Source organism: Anopheles coluzzii, chromosome 3 (genome assembly GCF_943734685.1).
Source record: "Anopheles coluzzii chromosome 3, AcolN3, whole genome shotgun sequence".
Lineage (NCBI taxonomy): Eukaryota > Metazoa > Arthropoda > Insecta > Diptera > Culicidae > Anopheles > Anopheles coluzzii.
This window is the reverse complement of record NC_064671.1, coordinates 87,017,268-87,040,181: the sequence shown is the minus strand read 5'-3', so window position 1 is coordinate 87,040,181 and position 22,914 is coordinate 87,017,268. Positions and strand designations below refer to the sequence as shown.

The following is a 22,914-nucleotide window of genomic DNA, read 5'->3' as shown; positions in this document are numbered from 1 at the left end:
TCGTTTAATGGATAAATTGTCCGAGACCCAAGCGGGCTGGGCGGCAGGTCGCAGGCCGGAGGTCACCTTACCAATGATGAACAGATCGGCGGACTTGATGTCGAACGATTGGTACGTATGGACGGAGCAGCTGTACTTGCCGGCAAAGTCCTGGCTCGGGTGCATCAGGGCCAGCGCCCGGTGCTTGTGCATCGCCTCGTTCCCCACGGTGAACGTCCGGTTGACGTGGTCCCGCATCCGGTTCAGGCTGGACGGGCTGCGATGGGGCGGTATCCACTGGTAGATCGGCACATCGTTGTGCAGCCACTTCAGCACGAACCCGGTCTCGTGCGGCTCGATAACGTACTCGCAGTCCAGCACGAGATGTTCGGCCGGGTCGGGCGCACGGAGCAGCGGTTCCGCCGGATCGAACGGTATGTCCGGATCGTCCCGGGCGCTCACCTGGCCCGGCGCGTAGTACTGATGGTGCTGGTGCCGCTGGCGATGGTAATTATCTAGCACGTACACACGCGGCACCGACAGACGCGTTATGTGCACGGAGTCGACCGCTGGAAATACGTGGAAGCGTAAGAAAGGAGGTGATAGCAAGTTTTTGATGGTGCGCAATCAGGTGGACATAATTTTAATCGATTCGTCCGTGTGCGGTATGAAGGAAAAAGGGGAAAGATATGTTTCTTTTGTGTATTTTTAGGTACTTTCGACTCAGAATGGCAATCCTTTTTAATAGATTTTTGTGTCTCAGTGTTGTCCAATTTTTTAAACTAGTTTGTTCTTGTTTTGTGAAGCCTTTTCTTCCTATTTTTTATGTTATAAAGTGTTATGTTTATCTATTTCAGCATTTGTTTTGCTTTCTTTTAGTAATATTTGTTATTGTTATATTCTAAAATTAATAAAACTTAATAACAAGATTATTAGCATCGTATCAGAAGATAAAGAATCATTAAGACAATCAAACCAAGTCAAAATGAATAAACACAACACTTCATAAATAAACCTGCATATAATTCGAAAGTTGAAGAATTTTTTAGAATACTTTAATCACATAAACACCATATCAAATAGTTGACAAAAAAACATAACAAAAAACATCATATCGCGTTTAACACACCAGTTCCAAATACCATTTCAATTACTTAAAACGTTCTTTCTTATTCCCTTGTTTCCCCCGCGCGCTACTAATCCATTGAGAAAGTGCTTCCATTTCAAATGATGAATGGCGCGGAAAGAAATTCCAACGAGATCGGCGCGCAAATGAAGATCGTATTAACAACTCAACGAAAAGTGCACAGCGGGGGAAACCTTATGGCGGTGAAATCATAATTCAATATAAAACTCCTACTGAACCGGGAACCTCCTCCTCTGCCCAACGTGCCACACCAGAGACACACATAATTCAATCGACTCCGGTCGTAACCTGGTAACAGGTGAGTTTTATTATACCTTCATGTCTCATTCTTTTTCGTCGCCGCATGTTGTGAAAGTCACACCAAATTAAAGAAAAAGCGAGAGCAACAACAACAAAAAATAATACTCTGACTAACGATTACATTACACACACACAGGGAAAGGCAGCATTACCCGGGCCCGGTGCCCACATCACATGAGGCACCGGCACTCGCTTAACGACTTTCTCAACTGCCGCAGTCGTCCTGTTGGTACATGTTTGTGGCATCCCCACTGGAGGGACATCATCATGAGGGGGAGCAGGTACCCACCCACCCCAAATACCCGCCAGGTAGGCGCAGGATGAGTGTTAAAATACAAACTCGACAAATTTTCACTTTCGTTACGGTCGTAATTTTTTTAATCACCTTCCGTTTTTACTTTCAATTTTGCCCGCCTCCACCGACGTTCCGCAGTAGAGTAGGTTCAAGGCTCAAGATCGGGGCCTCGCTTTGTCGGCAGTGTAAGCATTAGATTCATGCTTGTGCAAAATGAATAAAGCCACAAAACCGCCCCGGAACCGATGGGACACAAAAGGTTCTGGGGTGGAAAGCGACGGGCATGTTTTCCTGTTTATTGGTTACTTCTGTCACGCTGGGTGTGAGAAGCAACACAGGGCACAAACACGAGCATCGGAACGAAAACAGCATCGTACTATACAGCATCCGCCGGGGCGAGGCGTTATGAGGCCGGAACAGGCAACTTTGAACTACGGATTGCTTCCATTCCATCGTCGAGCAGGACGGAAAACATGATGCAAACAAGCATTTGGGACCATTTCAAACGTTTATTGCACGACATATTTTCGTGTTCGTACGACGATTGTTCGATCGGTTGCACTGATACAAATCAATCGAATGGAAATTATGAAACACATTTTTAAACAAGGGACACTGTTTATTGTTTGTTTGGAGATCCTTTTTGATGGACGCCCCAAAAATACCGAATGTACCCGAGCAATGTATGTTTGAGGCTCTTTTTCTTCTGCTGATTGATGCATTATGTATTTTGAAGGCTATATTTATTAATATCATTCGATTAGTTGCCTCAAAAAAGCTGAAGCTGCTACCGTGTATGATGTATGCATTATCTAGCCAATCGCGTATGCTTCTGGGAAAACGTTGTGCTTGTCTAAATCGTACGATAACTCCCACTGAAACCAAAGTTTCGGAAGACAGATTCGCAGAAGGCACATTGGGCAGAAAACAGGCAAACAGGGAGCGTGATTATTAAGGGACAGTCGAGCAAGAGGCTGGACTGTGAAGGATTCTGGGGAATTGTGCCGCAAGCCTAGATGATGAAGAAGAATATTTCATCTTTTTGAAATATTGTGAAATGTTAAACTCGTAAACATTAGCGACATTTGGTAAAGGTCTAAATCCTAGTACAAGAAATAACTAAATCAAACAATAAATTAATGAACAACTTAAACATTACAATAACACAAACAAAGAGCCACACGAGAGTGACAGAAATCTGGCAAAAATGTCAAATCAAGAGCTTTTTCAAGGGACTATCTTCAATTTCGCAAAAAAGTCACAAAACACCATTTGTGTACTTCCAACGCACATCCGACATTTCCAATATCCGTGACATCACCATGGACTGTTTCAATTATACCGTGTCCAATTTAATTGTATTGATTCCACCAAACCTGTCCGCACGTTCGACGTGTTGGTCAGCAACAAATTGATATTCAACCCAAATTAACCACCGCAAATGGTAACAATCTGCTGCTAACGAGATCAACCCCCCAATGGGGCAAAAGCAAAGCAAAGCCGCGACGAAGGAGTCCCCGAATCTTATTGGCAAGTATTGGCAATCATGACGCAGCCAGCGGGCACACATTATTGGCACCACATTTTTACACCATCATTAGCAAAGCCGGCCTGCGCCACACCGGCGGCTGGTAATAGTAAATAAAGTAACACAACAAACGGGGCCAAACCGTCCAGCCGAACTATACCCAAACCTTCCCACTCGGGCGCGGCGGCATCATTAGCGCGGGCAGTACACAACAACTCACTTTCTTGCGACAATAAGAACAAAAAAACAACGAGAAAAAAAGGAAATTGCTTCCTCCTTATGCTTTCGATAATTGCCAACAAGTGAAAAAGGGACGTTTCGGAGGAAAGAGGCAATGTTTATGTGACGTTATAAGAAGCAAAGGCAAAACTGGCGCTTAATTTATGAAGCGCGCTTGCAAGTAATGACAAAAAGTTGTTTCCACTTTTCGGTTCAAATTTTATTCAGCTTTTGTTGTTTGTTTCCCTCCCCGTACTACGTTCAATCACAACGAACGATTGGTAAAAAATGCTAAAAATAAGCAAAGTTATTGGCTTTACATCGTACTCGTGGCAGTTTGAGCACGTACTGGGATGCTGGCGCCTTTCAATCGGCAAAGGCAAAAAATAATCATTTCCTCATCGCTGCTGGTGGGAATAAATCTTATTAAAGTTTGAGCCAAACTTCCAAGATCGCACACGGGTGCGTGACGGCAGCACCGGCGACCTTTGACCGGCACTGGTGGGAAATACAGTGATGAAATTACAATTTTTGCTTCAACTTTTCTCAGCCTTCAGGCCTCCTACTCAGAGCTCATTTGGGATTTTGAGGCAATCGGCCCTAGGCTGGCCCGAAAAACTGTATACGGCAACTGTATTGTTTAAAGTTTCCTCGAGAGAGGAACTTATGTTTTCCATCTGGTTGGCGATTGATTATTACGGTGCAAATTGATTTTTGTTTTTGCTCCCTCCCTCGATACATTTGCATAAAAGGTAAAATTGAATCCTCAAACTGCAACGAAATACGCTTAAAGTTTTCGAATCAGAACGAAGCAAAGTTTTAAGCTGCCCAAAACATTGTGTTACAAATGGGCGGAACGGAAAGGGAGAAAAAAGCAAAATATGATACCAACCGTGACCACTATTTCCAGTACCAGATGCGTTGAGAAGCGAGTGGTCAATCGGGCCAAAAGGCATCCCCAAAAAATCAAAACTCAATTTCCTGCACTATTGAATCCATACACACGCGCGCGCAGACATCACGCCAGCCAGCGAACAAACTGCAATCGGGCGAAAAGTTCGTTCGCTTTTTGCGAAAAGCTAATGTTTCGAAAAATTGCACCCCATTCAGAGCGGCATTTCGGGACGACCGGGTGACCACCAACGCTGCTGCTGTCGTCGTTGTCGTCATCAAACGCATCCAAAAAGAAGGGTTAGGACGAAATTTGGTGCTCGAATGTGGTGTATGTTTGTCTGTGTGGAAAGTTTGCTGATTTAGTTAATGGAGAAACTTTGCTAACAGATGAAGAAGGGACGAGGAAACACTACACCCAAAAATGAAAGGAATTTGTCGAACGAAAAGAGTTAGTGGGTCCATAGCCTCAACATAAAGGTAAAAAAGAGGACTTTGTTTGCAAAGCCCATTTCTACCTGTCCGATCGCTGGGATTAATGATAGTGTCATTATTAGCTGGCTTTGCGAAAGGTTGCTAAATTGCTTGCTAAATCGATGAAGAAATTGCACCATTTCTTTCATGTCTTTGTGAAGATAATCCTTGCATGAACAAGGATTTGTTAAGCAATTACATCATTTTAATGGATTTCCATAATAAAACAATTATCCATCAGTAGGATACGTGCGATAAGTCGTGTATAAGTCCCACCTTGCACCTTTCGATTGGACTGCAAACATGTTGCATGTTGCATCTCGAGACGCTTCCCGATCGATCGGATGCACCAATTTTGCAAAAGAAATCGCTTTCAAGTTGGGATTAGAATTAATTGAATCGCTTCAAGTTTAGTAGTGCATGAAATTAAACATTCTCGGTACTCTTCCGCTCTTTATGGGTGCGAGAGAGTGTGGTTGGGTGCGTTTTGGGGTGTGTTGTCATTAGGGATTATTTGGTGTTAGTATGTGTCAGAAAGATGGTATTCTTTGCGATAGGGTTAAGTGTGTGAAAGAAGCTTTGTATTTCTATTGCCAATGCGTACTGAGTGAGGAGTCCAAGAGTATTAATATACAGGAAAATATGGTTGAAAAGATTAGGAATAAAGGATGTTTGGAAAGTGTAGTGAACCATATCTACATCAGAGGTTTTGTTTAAATATAAGAGGTATTGTAATTTTGTTACATATTGGTTTATTTAAAACACTATTTTATATATTTTATACAAGGAAAACCTTGTAAATTTATATTTTATAATACTGTCTACTGTTGTGGTATAATCCAACATGGTAGTAAATTCAGCTTTACACAACATGCATGAAAAGCATCCACAGCATGTTCTACATATGGCTCAAACATTTCAAATCATTATGCATGAATGAATCGACCTTTCTACAATATTCCTACTTTTTTTCATTTCTTCAAACGGGATCATGTTGTGCAACATATTTCAGGAGAAATAAAAGCTCCTTATCGTTGAAATACGATCGCTAACGATAAGCCGCCCAAAGTTGTTAGATCTATTGCCTCTTTTTCACTCTTTCTCTCCTGTCACAGGTTAACCCGCTCTATAAACTGGTTCCTGGTAACAAAAAATATGCTTATCATCATACACTTCATGGACGGCCATGTACGAGATAATCTTTTTCACATGCTTGTACAAGTCCAGAATGAGCCAGCACGGATGATGCAGTGAAATGCAAACCCTCCCGGCAAACGCCAAGGTCCGAGCTGTGTGTGGGTTGTGAGGAAAACTGCAACATTGCTCTGATGTTGCCGTCAGTAGGTGGTACACCTTATCTATCTTTTCTCGAGGATACAACTAACCAATTTGATGTCGGAAATTGGAGCAAATAGATGGTTTCATTTCTAAAAAAGTGCTTAAAGTGTGCACCCAGGGAACCTTGAAAGTGTATGCATATACTTCGTTTAAGCGTCGCTGCAAAGTGTAGGGTGTAGTGTAATTTGTTGCTTTAACGAAACCCAGAATAGAGAATAACAATAGAATTTTTATGGTCAAGAGTAGGTCCTTTTTTACTTTTCCTCAATGCATTTATGATCCACAGAAGCTCATTTAAAGTTTCGCCATCTTTTGCGCTATAATTAATGTTAATCAGTGCACCTAACCATTTCGACCGCATGCAGCGACGTAAATCAGGTAAATTAATTACTTAAAAGCTCATCCGCACCGATTGCATTCTCCCAACCATAAGGCATTAAGTGAAAGTTTTTGCGATGATTTCATCCGAAACGTCTCACCACTTACTTTACTAGCGACTTCGGTAAAGCTCCTGACGGTCCAGCAGCCTCAAACTGTAGCCACATTGTACAATTCATCCTACCCATGTGCCCCATCTTTGCGAAGCTTAATGTTTCGTGTTTCGTAAGTTTTGGGCGAATGTTTGCCAACAAGTTAAACCATCATCATCATGGGCGCCCTTTTGCAACGGAAACTTACGACATAATTCTTGATAATCCTTTTTCTCCACCACTGAGGTGTGGTGCGCGGCAACAGAAGCACTGGTTTCTTATCAAACCCCACACAGCAGCGAGAGGGATGGTCCTTTTGCGGTACGCAAGCTTCGTGTGACTTGATTCATAATGGATGTACAATCTGCTTGTGTGATTTATCAAAAACTATGCACTCTACAACCAATCAAACTTTCATGAAACATGTTCACTTGGGTGGGAAGTAGTTGGTAGCGTAATGAAACTTGTGAGGCTGAAGCGTTGAGGTTAATTTAATGCAACAATGGTCCAGAGCTTATTACACAGTGCGTTGATTGGAATGGAGAGAAACCACCATAAGGGCTAATGAAAATGAGTTTTTCGTAATAAAGATGTTACGATCTTAAACTATTACAGGGTTTCCCACATTTTAATGGTTTGTTCCACTAAGTTTTTGGGCCGGTCGCATGATTTATTCATCATTTCCCTTAAATGTTTAGTTCGTTCCCACAAAACTACTCTCTACTCCTTTATTCTTCTCTGGGTGAGTTGATATTTGTTGTCAATTTTTTTTCTGAATACAGTGAAAACATTCATATTCTCCATTGTAGCACTTCGTACTTGGCTAGTTCTGTACTGGAATTGACTTTAATGGTCTGGATCAGGTTAGTTCTTGGATTTGGGCTCTCATACATCATTATTTTACCTGCGATCGTATGTTTTATTATTTATCTATTTTTAGTAATTTGCATCGCCTCTTATGTGGCCTAACTATCCTACACTGTCAATAAACTATTGGCCTATCAAAAACTGTAGTTAAGATGATTAAACTGTGCTATTAGGTGTTTTTACACAAATAAATTGGAATGATTCAATTCAATATACACATGCTTGCTGGCATGGGCAACAAGGGTTCATTATAGCTATACATTCACCTTTCGTTATTTCTAATACTTAAAATGACTGGAAAATTACGCACCCCATAAAACGTGTCGTATCGCTTAATCCAAATTTAAGACAACATTACTCTTCGCAAAGTAAGGGTAAAACTTACGACCTTCTATATCTATTACGCCACATGTTTTGCCCAATTTATTTGACTCAGGATATTAATTTCTCCACCACCATACACGCACACCAACCAACCAAAGTCATCCATTCAATGAAAGCTTTACGATAGTCGAAATAAAGATAACACGCTCTTTTTTCCTTGCGGCTGGTATGGCCTGATGATAAGTTTCGTACCTTTCGACGGTATGCCTTTGCCTCACGAACCAACGATAAAGTCAGATTTTATCGTCCTCAGTTTCGCTTCTCACCTGGCCTGGGGGAGTGAGAGTATTACACATAGAACACTGGGAGCGTGCTTTTTACCACTCCTTTCCTAGCACGGATGCGATAGAAGAGGGAGAGAAAAAACCGGTGGCTAATGGAAGAAAATTCTGCACGACTCGACTACTAATGCCCCACAGTGAGTGCTCTTCAGCGAGCTAGAACTAAAACAGAAAAGTACGATTGGCTGGGCTTTCATCGTCTACCAATAATAATCCCCCCCGAAGCTCACGCCACCAGTAGGACCCACTTTCACTATCGCTTGCCGGTGGCTTTGCGCTGTTCACACCGATCCCGAGACCCGAGCGCAACCCGGCACTTCAAGAGCTGCTAATTGTGTGGCAGCGCTAACCTCCGGCTCTCCTGCTTAAAACGAAGCTCGTAAATCACGACCACTTGGGGACGGGTGTTCCGCAGGCAGAGACAGTACAGTGGAGCGATAAACGGAGGCAGGTGAATTAGCCGACCGGAAAGCCTTCCAATTGGCCTGCTTGCCTGCGGACAATCGACTGCGGGCCGCTTCTTGTGCGCTCAAGTGGGTTGGGAATAGGCAATAATATTTTTCTACACATGTGTTGAGTGTGTTTATTGCGCATGAGAAGGTTGGAGTGGTAAATCATTTTAGTATTTATTATTTTTATGGTAGATGAAGCTAGCGATAAATTGCGAACAAAGTAACTGTATTGTGATTGGTGAGCGTTGAGAGAATGATGTATAATTTGTTATTATTATGAAACAACCTGTTTTTTGTTTATATTATTTTTTGAATGCATTTGTTATTATAGCAAACAAATATGAATCTCTATTGAGCGCTTTTCAAACAAGCTTTGACACCTTTCTGTCGAAAATGGGATAGTATCGTTGGGTTAAATTCTTTTTAATTGTTTTCTGTTACTTATTACTTATACTATTACTTACTTTTTGGTAAATTTCGCATCGAAATGAGCTCGGCTCTTTAGGTACTGGCCATGGATTGGTCATTTTCTATTTAGTAATTGGATCAACTAATTCATGCTCCATCGACGGGAACAGACCGTAATCCCAAAAATCATTGTCTAGGCATTACAGTGGAGCAGATTGTGGTGTCGTAGGAACAGTTCCTCACAACTGGACAAACGGCGTTCGTCAACTCCCGGCTTCAGTTCACATTGGACCCCCGATTCCACACTCTTCCGATGATTTCCGTTGCATCTAAATTGCTGATAAATTACTTGTTAAGATACTCTAAATGCCTGTCTGAAGTCTTGATGGGTTTGTTCTGGATATTCATCGAGCATCTAGAGCAAGTCTAGTTGTTTATTCTTCAATTTTGGCATCACTCTAAAGCGTTAATTTGTCTTTCAATCAAAATGTCCAATTTTACAAAAGCTTCAATTTTTGAAGCTTATAAAAGCATTGCGACATGCAAAATGGCAGACATTGAAAAAAATTCTTCTAAGCAAAAGTGTTTCCTGATTAAAATTGAGACTTGTAATAAACCGTGGCGACGTGTGACACCTTCTAATTCTTCTTTGTGGAAGATCATACCACGGTTAGGCAAAGGAAAACGTCTAACTTTAAACTTTATTTATTGATATTCCTTTGATGTTTTGGCTTTACGAACTGTTTATTTTAAAGGATTATTTGCTATGTTTTATAGTTATTTTAAAATCAATGATTTAGTTACATTATATCATTCAAGTATTAAATGATTGTCGATTGTTTGTAACAGATCTTGAGTAACATGATTATTCAAGTTTATTTTAGTTTTAGTTATTACATTGTTTCCCATCATTTTTTGGGTTGTGTCCTGGTATTTTTTGGATTTACTGATTGTTTCTCACATATTTTTGAATCGTTTCTACGATACATTGGAAGTGCTTCAGCATTTTTGAACCAAATATACAAAAGAATTTTAAGAAATGCTTAATAATCCTTGAGATGACTACAACGCAATTGGACAGCATCCAAAATTGCTCATGAAACAACCAAATAATCATTCAAAACCTTGTAAAATGTTGTTTTGTAAAATCTAGTTCTAGAAAACAATTTCTTAACGCAACTCGAGTAAATTTGCATTCGCAAATTTCTAAGAAGTTACCATTATTTAAGCAATTTCAATGAACGAACAAAGAAAACAGTATGCAATAGACTTAATGCATCCGGGCTTTACAACAAGAGGCGCTATTCCAAATAATTGGTCGTCTTGGTCTCAAACTTTTCCTCCTCTATGAATGCGACGTTTCTTAGAGTCAGACTAATAACAAAAATCCCAGTGACCCAAACAACCGATACGCAACACCGACACCAAGACAAACAGCGAACTGCTTTTCATACGCTCAATCACACTCCGATGACTCGGTTCATCCGGGAGGGTCTTGTTTTCGACTCCAGATAATCGACTCCCCACCTCGATATGCCACTGTAAAAGCTGCCACCACCCAATCTGCACAATGAGCCACAGCCCAGCATCATCCAGCATCCCGGTTTGTGATGAAAACAAGCAAAATCAACGACAAAACACGCCGATTACAAGATGGCACCGGCGGCATTCTGACGCTTGCTGTCCCGTTTTGCATCCCTTGCCTCCCTGCCACCTTGCCCCGTTCCGTTCCCCTCCAGCTAAAATGCAATTTGCGAAAATGGACATTCAGGGAAAACCAACAAAACATCCGACTAAATCATCATCACCGTCTTCGCCGCGGTGTGATCATGGCACTGCGAGACAGGAAGACGAACCTGGCCGACCTGGCCAAAGCGCACCGGGTCTGAAGCACCGTCTTCCGACTGCCGACGGGTAAGAGCAATCGAGTTAAGTGGTTGTGTGTGCGTTTGGGTGTGCTTTTGAGGACTCTGCACGGCAACTCGACAACAATTCCCGTCAAAAAGGAAAAGATAAGAAGCAGCACCTTTCGCAGCACATGTGTGTGTGTGAGTGTGTGTGTGTCAGAGGAGACCATCGCCATCACCCGAAAAGGGTCCGATGGGCTTGGCAAACGATGATATGCAAATCGTTCATGGCAGGTGGTATTTGATGATGGAAAACGGGCACCGGCAGCCCACAGAAGAGGGAAAAGAAACAAGTGAGAGAAAAAAAGGGAAAAAAGTAAAGACACACCAAACCCCTTCACGTCGTGTAAAATAGCAGTAAGAGTTAGTAGTCGAACAAAAAAAATGGATCTCACGATGGAAGGGTTTGTATCGTTTTTTCTCACTACCTTTCCTCCATTTGTGTATTTGTGAGCGTGTGTGTGACGAGGGCAATAGAGAAAACATTTCTCACCCAACCGTAATGTGCCACTTAGGATCAGCCGGCACAGTTTCGTACGATGCGATCTTCAAAGGCGGGCGAAGCAGTAATAATACTCGAGCTGATTGATAATTCCACCCTCCGAAATGGGGGGTGAAGAAAATTCCCATTGTGCGTTTGTTCGAATGAACATGTTTAACGGACAATCAAGTGAAGGTGGTGCACCGCACAGTAAATGCTCCTTTCGGGTGGGTTAACTGAGCAAGAATGGTATTACCCTTGTAGCAGTTGTGTTCCACAAATGCCACTTAACAATTGTTACGGTTTTTTGAGAAGGGTTTCTTTGCATTGTTATTCTAGAGGTCGTGGAACTCTTATGAGCCATTCTACCAAATGCTCTTCATTTCGGTAACATAGGAAGGGCCTTAATTTTAGTTGAATTGTACGTTGCATTCTAGCTCGTGCTGGTGTTTTTTTACGCCTGAGACTCTGATTCTTTCATCCTTTCAACTTCTCATTCTATGCTTGAAACATATTTGTGCAGTGAAATGCAAGTGTAACCCACTCCCAACAATACCTTCCGGGAAGTGGGGATCCCCATAACCAAGACCGTATTTGTGCCCTGCTTACATAATCTCGGCCGTAGTTAGAGTTGAGCGTAATCAAGAGCATTGCCGCACACATACACACACACACAAAGATGCATTGAGATCCGTGATTCGCGCTAGTTTTTTTTTTCTTACAGAACACATCAACATGAGCATGAAAGCAAAACATCAAATGAAAGCGTATTTTGCATATTCCATCTTGTCGTCAATTTCGGCCTATCTCTGGCTGGTTTGCCAGCATCGCGTCTTCCTTAATCCAACAAAATGTATTCAACGCTGTAACTGGTTAACGTTAAAGGTTGCTTAACCAAAAAAATATAATGAGGAGGTATACTTTTCCCCTTTCAATTCTAAAAAAAACAAAACTGGCTCACCAAATGTCTTGAGGGTATGTTAAGGAACGCTCACAATGTGTACGCAGCATACAAACAGCGTGGTGTAGCAACATTAGCTACAAACGGTTTGTACCTTGCTCAACAGCAAGAAGAAGAACATCGGAATGGAACATCCATTTCAACAACTTATCCCATTCTGTGGGTACCAGTTTGACAGCTTGGTAAAATTAATTAGCTCCTGCCGGTTCAGTTGAGCGGGCGAGGAAATTGTTTGCAAAAATTGCGACGCATGTAAAGCGCACACCAGGCAAACCAGGGTAACAAGGCATCAAAACCATCGGATTAAAAAGGCACAGACTAGCGGCTAGAGAGGAAATAATTGGATATTTCCCTGTGTTACTATTAAAATATTCTTCATAGAGCAATTGATTGAAGTTTTTGATCATGTTTAAATACATGATCAATTCGTTTGGAGTGCATATAATAATTTGGACTTTAAAAACAAAACACTGAAAAATATGCGTTTCGACTGTTAACAAAAACCACAGAATAGAAGTGCGATAATCAGGTTATAAACTCAAAAATAAATTAATTAAAAATCTAAATTTTGTATTGTTTTAAAATAAAATAAATTATTTTTGGAAGCTAAGATAAGCGCGGAGTCAGTTGTCTTCCATTTATAGGAACGTGATCGGAAGTTGATCACTCCTTTTTTACTGTTACAGGGGCCAATTACTGTTGACACACTTTCTAAACTATTTTTTTAATTGGGCCAATTCTATTGGCGTACTGTCATATTTATGAAATGCCAACAGCTCGCCAAAAGTGGTAATTTACGTTGAAACAAGTTGACAAAAGTGTATGAAAAGGTTTAACAATCGTATGAAAATCCCTGTAGAATCTTACATGTGTTAATGCCTTTGGAATCCATTTTTCATGTATTTATGTTTTATATAAAAATATTTAAAAAAAAAAAACAACTAAAATGCATCCAAATGAAAACAATTTGCAAACTAACCAGTTTGTTCTGTAGCGAAAAACGATTCTCCAATACTAAAGCAAAACCACCACATGTGTTTGGCAACATTGCCGAAGCAAAAAGTAAAGCCAAACCCCAAATCCGCAAGCATTGATATGAATAAATTTGGGGAGGCAAACTTTTTTTCACGTTCGCAAAGTTGCAGCTCAGATTGCTCAGAAACGAAGCTACAAGACACACAGCCACACAAAAACTCCCAAAATTTGTTATTCGGCTGTCTTCCATTTGGTGCGCCCAGCATTCCCTTTTTTTGCAGTTCTCTCCTTTTCTTTTCAACATTTTCAACGGAGAGTCTGGTGCATGGGGAGCAGTTTTTTCTCTTACCCTTTTCTGCACCGAAACCAGCATGAGCAGCGGTACGGTTCGGCCACGACATCTGGTATGACGACAACAATCTTGATCAAGATTTCCGCGCCGACGATACCTTCGTTCTACCGGTACATGAGATGGGTGAAGAAGGGTAGGGTCGGGCCGGGTAAGGGCACATGAAACTTTCATAGATATTTAAGTTTTGATAAATAAAATTTTCCTTTTCCAGTCGACGTGTTTCCGCGTTGCACAAATTTGTTGGAGGGAGCTTAAAAAAAATACAAACCTACAACAGTAACTATCCGGTAAAAAGTTGTAAGGTAAAAAAGGACGCCAGGAGGAGAAACGAGGCCTCGTGTCCGTCAGCAGCTCCAACCATATTGCCGGCCCGCTTTCGTTATTGGTTTGGCACCGGGAAAACTTCGTTTTTCAATAGAGGAAAACCCAATAATGTTGCATTTAACTTTTAACCGAGCCAAAAGCAGCACAAACATTATCAAACAAGCGTAAAGCTAACAATTTGCCCTTGCAACGTGAACGTAAATAGTTTTGATTCCAGCATAGTTTTGAAAAGCGCACATTTGGGAAACATCCAGCCAGCAATACTTTGCATGAATCATTATGGACGCATTGCACATATGAGCTTCACCAGCACGCCAAACTGTCTGACGCTGTCGAGAGCGGCTCCAAAACGCCGCGAGATGTTAGCCAACGTTTCAGCCAGACCCATTCGAAAAAAAAGCCCATTGTCCTACAAATACACCCAATTGGAAGCTGTGAAACTGTGTTGGACAGAATCCAGGTCACTATGGCAGCAGCATAACTCAGCATAATTTCCTCATTCCAATTGGATCTACAGTGCGTGAGAGCAGTACTGCGGCCTACTGTGGGGTGATTAAATGTATCATTGTACTAAGAAAAAGGAAACTTCTAACAAACACACACAAGTTTAACTGGCTTTCTTATTGTCTGGCTCCGCAGGCCACAGATACAATGCCGCGGCATCAATAAACATTCCCGGCGCCAGGATGGCACCGACCGGGCGGTACTGTCATGCCGTCATGCGTCTAGAAATGTGGTGTGCATGATTCGCTGTGCCATGTGCCGGTTCGGAAGAGATTTCTTGAGCTTTTTCACAACCCCCTTGCCCTCCCTCTTTCCTCATCCTTTATTGCGCCCAAAGCGAAATTATGGCAAAACCCAGAACCAGACAGTCAGCATGGCGCCGTCGCGCGCTGACAGTGGCGAAGGCCTCGTAAAAGCATCAGCACGAGACAACTATCGTCGTTTTGCTGACAATTTGCGAATGAGATGGCATAAATTAGGATTTGCTATCCGGGCGAGCGGTTTAGTTCGGTTTTGGCGACGCGCTAGATTAGCTTATGCATTCGCCCTAAAGCACATTATCCAATCTCGGGGCGTCGTTTTTTCTTCATTTCTCTCCAAAACCTTTTCATAATCTGAGCTCATTTGTCTGCTTTTTGTAGGGTTGAAGATTGACAGCATGGTGGGAAGGGAGGAGATGGGGGAAACGGATGAACTTGGAAAACCATTTGCTGGCGCCAAATGGGAAGATGAATGATGCGGTATGTATTGTTTATTGCTTGCATGGTTGATTGGCCCGGGAAACAATCGGGCTAAATACTAGACTTACGTGGTTTTTCAGGGCTTCTCATGCTTGCGGGATACTTTCATGACTCTTACTAACACGAAATGAACTTTTACGAGCAAGTAATTGGACTCTATAGTACCCTTTTCGGACAAAACTAATAGGAATTTCCAATAAATCCATCCAAAAAGGATGCCATAGAGGATCCATTTCCCATAAGTTAAGAAAGAGTCAAGAAAGTATCCCACAACTCAAGAGAACCCATGAAATGTAGTTTTCCAAGGCTTCAATTTTTGACATAATGCATCAAGTTTTGTCACTGAGACATCAGTTTTTGAATGTATGTCAATTGTTTTGTTTATAAAGTTTGAATGTTTTAATTTAACTGATAGAAATTAAAATATAACAACTGTTATGACAAGTTTAGAGCTTAATGGAATGAAAAAAACATTTCTTTCCAGGGAAAACAATCAGTTTAAAATTTCATACAATTTAATTAGATTTTTCACTAATCAAAACCAAATTACTTGCTTTTTGTAGTGTTTTTGTACTGAAAAATTATAGTTATTATAAATTTGCTCAACAAATTTGTACATTAATCATGATTCTTGCAAGAGCAAAAGGAAAAATTTGACAAGATCTCAAGAAATTTATTCAAAATGGTATGCTTCAGAGTAAAATATTGATGGACACTGTCGAAAATGGATTCTTTAGAGTCACAATGTACCGGCAACGAATGTAATGTTTCATCTAAATTAATTAATGTTTATTACAACTTTACATTCTGGAATTTTACTGTAATTATGCAATGTTGTACAGTTCTTGAAATTAACTCTAGCAAAAGACTAGATTCGTCATGTACATATAGGTGCGGAAATCATTCCAATAAGAGCCTAATATTTCTATTTTTAAGATTAAAAACCACCAAAAAAGCTATTTAAACCACAACCGAGCAGTTTCCGAGAGCTCATACAAATGCCCTCCATTCCGAAACGTTAAAATTTACAAAACCCATTGAACGGATAACATCTTACCCGATACCAAACGCTACAGTGCAACCTGATAGCCTAAGAAACCCCGCAGGATAAGCGTTAAAAGAGGAATCAATTTCAAAATGAAACGACCAAAACCAAAGCCAAAACAAAGCCACCGCCGGTGGGAAGCAAGGTACACAAGCGAAACGAACAATTTATTTCCTATATCGTGCGTGTATGTGTGTACAGTATCGTGCAGTAGACAGTTTCTCATACGGGAAAATGATTCACTGTCTGGTGAACCGGAAACACGCTCCCCTTTCCCTTTCATCTAGTCAAAACCCAGATTTCCCACCGGAGCTTACCGTACAGCGGGAAGGAGGGCTGAACCTGCTCTGAACCCCTGCTTCCCCTTCAACAATCCTAACTCCTGCGACAAACAACACACGACCGTGCGGGGATAGCGGGAATGGGAAATACTGTTTTCAAATAACATGTCCCATTGAAGTAATCCCGCGGGGATATGTGTGTGTGATTGTGCGTATTCGCTATTGTTTTGCGTTAACTGCACGTGAAAAAACCGAAACCAGATCTATCTTTTGATGATATATCTGATCTGTTTTTTTTTGTTGTTGCTCTTCTTGTTCCGCCGCTCTATTTTCTGCAGCCCTTGTCCTCCGTAACACCGCTGGGAAGCAGAACAAACAGACGACAACAATGGCACGGGTAAGCGAATGAGGTCATGCAGAAAACAACAACCGGCAGCAGGGAATGTTTAATAACTACAGCCACATGTGTGTGCAGGGTTTTGTTGTCGGTTAGGAATGTATTGTCGTTTGTTCGTATTCCACTGCCAAAAAGAGGAATGGTACTTTCACGGCACGCCACGGTACGATGGAATTCATTGATTACAATTGAGATTTAACTTTGATTCGTTTTTTTTGTGCCTTTTGTATGGGGATTATGTAAATGTGTTTCACGTGTTAATGATTTCATTTGTTTGCACGTGTTTGTTGCTGTGCCTAACTTCAAGTGATTCTTAGTACAGGGTCTCACAGCAGTACAGTAAAGTTCTAGCAAAACGATCCGTTTGAAATTTGCACCCATGACAGCGATTGACAAAAATATTACAACGGTAATCAACTATTAATTCAATTCGATTGATCACGATGCCATAGTCACACTGTACATCTTAGAAGGTTTAAATTGTCTTATGAAATTCTGTAAATTGCCCCATAGCACCACAATTTGACAACAACCGCGTGGCGATAGGCGGTTATCCGCTTTCACAAATTGAAGGCAAAATCAAATTATATTCCTATTAAGTACATTGCTATGATTTTTGCAGCGGCTTTCTTATTGGGTCGTGTGGTTGGGTGAATCTTTTTAAGCAATAAACGTATTTTTTCCTCGAATTTTCTCAATGTTTGAAAATTATTTAAAAATTATATAACTCTAATTTTCAATTGTTGATTAAAAAAACAAAAAAACATATAATTTAACTCAAATGTCAATAAACTCTCTACCATGCCCTTATTACAACGCCTTCCTCCCCTAACCATACCTCACTTCTTAAAACGCAAACAAAGATTGATTGTCATAAATGGCATAAAATTGACTTTTAGTGTAATTTAACCCAGACCTAACTCTGCCTCTGCCCATTGCATCACCCACCACCATCGCTCACAAAGTTTTAAAATTTAATTTATCTCCGCGCTGCAAGCTGCTAACGAATTCCGCTTGTCAACCCGCCCGTTTGGATGAAATTAATTTCGGCAAACGAGTAACAAATGAGCTATCAATCGATGCCTACGCTACCAAAAATCGAATCACCCGACCATGCCCTACATCCCACTGTGCCGTTCATGTGCCGTTGCGTGTAAAACAACCGAACGAAAGCGAGCGCCAGCGAAAATAGCTTCCCCCCCGTGTGTGATAAGATCAACCTCCCAAACCTGTGGGGGGTGAAGAACGCCGCCCGAAAACGTGCAAAGAATATATCGTGCGCCACCTTCCCAAGCACATGCGTCTTTTAAAATCGATCCATCACCCCAACCTTTACACCCCGTTACACACCGGTTATCGAGCGCGGTTTTCTTTACCATTCCAGAACCATTCCATCCATGCTCGCCGGTGTAGGCTGATACTGTGCGATGATACCACCTCGAAGATGAAGGGGCTTCGGAGCGAAAGTTTGCAAAAGTTAAATTATTTTGCAATTCTAATTTCCGTGCCATGGAGAAGGAAAAATGAGAATGAGCTTTATCTCTTTGATGAGGGGGGTAACAGGGGGGGGGGAGGCTTTCTGCCGCAAGGAAAATTGGAAGGAAAAATATTAATCAATGCACGGTTATTGAAAGTTAAGATCGATTGTTCGATTAATGTTATCAGATCAACGTTTTATACATTGTATCAAACGATATTTAGGCAAAGCGTTTGTGCTATTTAAGCTTTGAAAACATTTCTACCCAAAAAATGTCTGAAAAAAGATTATATTTAACAAAACTAAAAAAAAAAACATAATCTTCCAGCAAACGACAACTCAGACATACTGTCAATAAATAGGAGCACGTTTGCCAGCTGCGCTCGAAACGGTACTCTCGGTATTTTTATGTTCACACTTTAAATCCAGATTGATGGGTGCCGCGCTGATTCCGTTGAGCCTCCCGGTACAATATATCACGATTAATTGGTTCTCGCAATCTGTCCGTGTATCTGTGTCACACCAATCGTTCGCTTTTCAATTTCAAACCGACAGACGAATGAAGAAGCGCAACAAAAAAGACGCAAAGCATTAAAACCTGATTTGTATTGATTGAGGTATTTGGTAAAAGTCGATTGCGATTTATAAAATAAAATAAATTAAAATTCATTAGAAGTCTGTAAGTAATTACTCTGAAACTCAAAGAAACCTGTATCATTTATACACTAGAAATATTGATGATCATTAACCTCATAAAAACTATTTCTGGAACCTTCAGCTACAAACCTTTGACTATCAGCATTACGAGCATCACTGTAATCGTAGCTCCACTCATGCTTCGCCGCGCGTACATTGTAGCAGCTTGCCGTATCTCCATCGAGAATGGTTTGCTCTTTTGCTTTGCTTCACTCCAAACCAAACGATCACACTTTTCTAAATCACTCTCTTACACACCTCATTTACACACACGTACCACGGTAGAAGCCCTCTCCCCAGCACCGACCAGAGCTGCCGGCGGTATGATCTCGTTCTGGGCAAAGCATTCCACATCCACAAACACACTCACACATAAACACACATATACACTACCACCCTGCTTAGTGATTAACCTGTTTTCATCCATCCATCCATCCAGCCGGTGGCACTTTCCATTCGAACAACGGTTTGGCCTTTTGTCGCGTAAAATATTTAAACGCACTCTACCCGAATCTTTCCGTAATCTATTTTTCACACATTATTCTCATCAGCACCATCATCACCGGGGACCTGTGTTGGCAACGGCACATTTAGAAGCATGCGGCGAGGTTAAGCTAATGGAGACGAGCAAATGCTGGGTTTAAGTTTACTCATTCTCCTTACTCGAACACTGGCGCTTATTTGGCACAAGAATTACTTGTTTTCAATGCGGTAGTTTTTTTTCTCAGGGTTTTAAATGCTTGTTTTCACCACTTCACGACGATTTGCTTCACACATTTATGTCACAGGCGACCGTGCTTACACGTTCCAACACGAACACCACCATCCGTTCGGGATGAGCTCCTGACTAGAACTGGTTGTGGACGCGTTCACACTCTCTCCAGCAACACTCGCGCACGACACTAATCAGCTATTCGTGTCGCCGAACGGCCGAACGCCGACCGAGCTTGCCCGAGCAGTCCGTGTGCTACACCAGACCGATGTGGTTCGGGAAATTCGTGGCGCGTTTTTGGGAATGTCCCATCATGAATGAATGTCCTTAACCTATTTGTTTGTAACACACACACAAAAATAGAACAACAGTCCTTCGATGTGTGCGCACACCGAGTGTGGGGGTTCACGAGGTTGGCACGACGTTTATGTTACGCCGTTATCTATGTTACTCGCATGCTATGCATTTCCGGTATGATTCTGCATCCGTTTTTCGTCGAGCAAAAACTGGTGCAAAACGTATGCGAGAAATGTAATATGAAATGTGTAGTTTTATCTACAGTTTGCTTCCAGGGATAGCATGCATTTGGTGTACCGATCTGGAATGGGAAAAATGGCAAAAATGTAATTAGAAATCGTTTGCTTGAGCGGGTTTTAAAGAGCAAATAGTCGCAACTTCTGACTGTTAAAAGAAGCAACAGTTTTTTGAACGGAAAAACTGTGTTGAAGTTTTAGAAAGAATTTCAAATATTGAAAGCTAATTTAACGAAGTTAGAAAAGTTATTCATTTCATTTTATTTTTTTTTTATTGTACATATGACTGCATTTTTGCACTTTTTTTAATGAAATTATCTCAAGTAACGTATCAAACCCAAACATTATTTTGTTGATACAGGCTATCCGACGTTGAATGCATTTGTTCGAGAAGTACCGGGCGTCTCCATCAGTATTTGTTCATTTTACTCCTTGGTCGAATATAATCTGGCTGAAGGCAGAGCTTTATGTAATCAAAAACTAGTAGTAAAAGTCCATCCGACTTTAATGTAAATAAAAGTACAAATTATTCGTAATCAATAGATACAGGAATGCTTGTAAATAATTACATTAATTAGATATCGACTCGCTCTATAGGAAATTTAGAGCAGAGTGCACTGCACCGACAACAATACAATGCTACAGCAGTGCATCTCTCTATGCAACAAAACAGTAAACTTAACAGTAGGACGTTTCATAGTTTTTTTTTCAGAGCCTTTGATCACCGGTTCAAAGTGCATCAACAGAATGAACCCTGACTGTAATAAATTAAGCGTAACAATTTAATACGAATCAGTACAACCAACCTCACATTTTCCGAACCTTCACTCTCGTTAATTATGCTGTGACTAATGAAGTTTGTTTTCCATGCCTACCATTTACGGTAGTGTTTGGCAAATACAAACCCAATACCAAACATTTGCCTATTAATTATGAAAATCAAAGACTAACTTACGAAACAAAAAACCAAACAATAAATCCCAACTCAGATACAGCCAACTCATCAAATGTCAAAGGGAAAACTTAGCAACAATCTAACCACCGAACCACAGTTAAACACCTCGGCTCACTCACTGACTTTTCCCAGAACTGCCGTGAGCCGGGGATGAGTGCCAGCTTACACAACGAACAAAGCGATGACAAAGTCGACTGCTTTGCGGTTTCGGAACAACAAAAAACTGTTGCTTCCATATCACATGTGCATACCTTCGGGACACCCACACACATACACATACACATACAAGCATATGAGAAGAGGGGTGAAAGTTTCAAGGCAACAGGCACAAGAAGAACAGTCTGAGGGAAACTCCTCGTGAAAAACCACTGCTCGACAACAGGATTGTTTTTGTTACTGGTTTCGGTCGGACGATATTTTACTAGCTTGCTTTTCTATTCAACTATTCTCTTTCTCATCTTCCTCTTCATCTTTTGTTGATTGTAATTGTAAGCATGATCCGCTGCGTTGTTTTCCGCAGTGAAGGCAAAAGTTTGGAATGACAAAACTCTGCCAGCAAAACGAGACTGAGGCAAACGTGCTGCACCACAACACTCGGATGTTGCCGGAAATTCCACACACACACAAACACACCGGAAGGAAATTTTACGTCACACCAGCCATGAAATGTTACGGTGTTTAACGAGTTCCTACTGGAATGTCACAGGTTGCAAGGCAAACTTTCACTAGTGAAGTTGATAAACAAAGCACGAAATTATGAGCAAAGAGAAACAGAAACGGCATTGCTTGCATTGTGGAAACCCTGGGTCAACCAGATAATTATTATGACAGAATGTATTATTGAAAGCTTTCATACAAGATTAATACATTGTTGTTGTTTATGAATACAATCAAGATAACTGTCTCTTATCTCACGCAGTGAGACGACCTCAATCTAATTCGAACACAATAAACCCACGAAAGCACGTTTTAAATCTCAAACCACAACGATGCTACAACGAGAAGCTTGTGAACGAGTTGAATCCATTCTGTCATTTTCATCTTGTTTTTGAATACCTTCTACCTAGCCCTCACCTGGTGTGTGTGTGTGATGTAGTTTTAATGAGTTTGGCTTTCAAAATGTCTTCCGTGACAAACGGGGAAAGCTTTGAGAATGACGACTTGAATTATAACACACCCGTGCCGTGGTTCCTATTTATAAACGAAACCTTTAACACACACACACATACACACTCTCTCGCACACAGAAGCTAACACATTGTGGGCTGCGCCACAGCACGAGAACGGTTTTTCGTGTAGATTAAATTAAACAAATGTGAGTGTAATGTTTGTTTTTGTGCGAGTCGATGTTGGTTGGCACAACACTAAACATAAGATATCGATTAGCAATGCTTTTAGAGAACGGCACGATCGCAAATGCAGCCTCGGCTGGCTGACCGACCTTAATCTATCCTGCCCTACATCTGGCATTGCGGGATGATGGCAATGTTCCAACAATGGCAACACGGTGCGAAGCAGATTAGAATGGATGTTGGTAAGAA

General features: G+C 41.2%; 1 protein-coding gene across 1 annotated transcript in view; it reads right to left on the bottom strand.

Annotated features, from left to right (window-relative positions):
* Positions 1 to 22,914, bottom strand: part of LOC120957185 (uncharacterized) — a 37,425-nt gene that overhangs the window by 5,302 nt on the left and 9,209 nt on the right. Inside the window, exons 2-3 of the mRNA XM_040379245.2 lie at positions 19,264 to 20,483; positions 72 to 548 (exon numbers count right to left, since the gene is read on the bottom strand). Coding sequence (XP_040235179.2) covers positions 72 to 548; positions 19,264 to 19,354 — 568 coding nt within the window. The 5' untranslated portion in view covers positions 19,355 to 20,483. The remainder of the gene's footprint in view (positions 1 to 71; positions 549 to 19,263; positions 20,484 to 22,914) is intronic.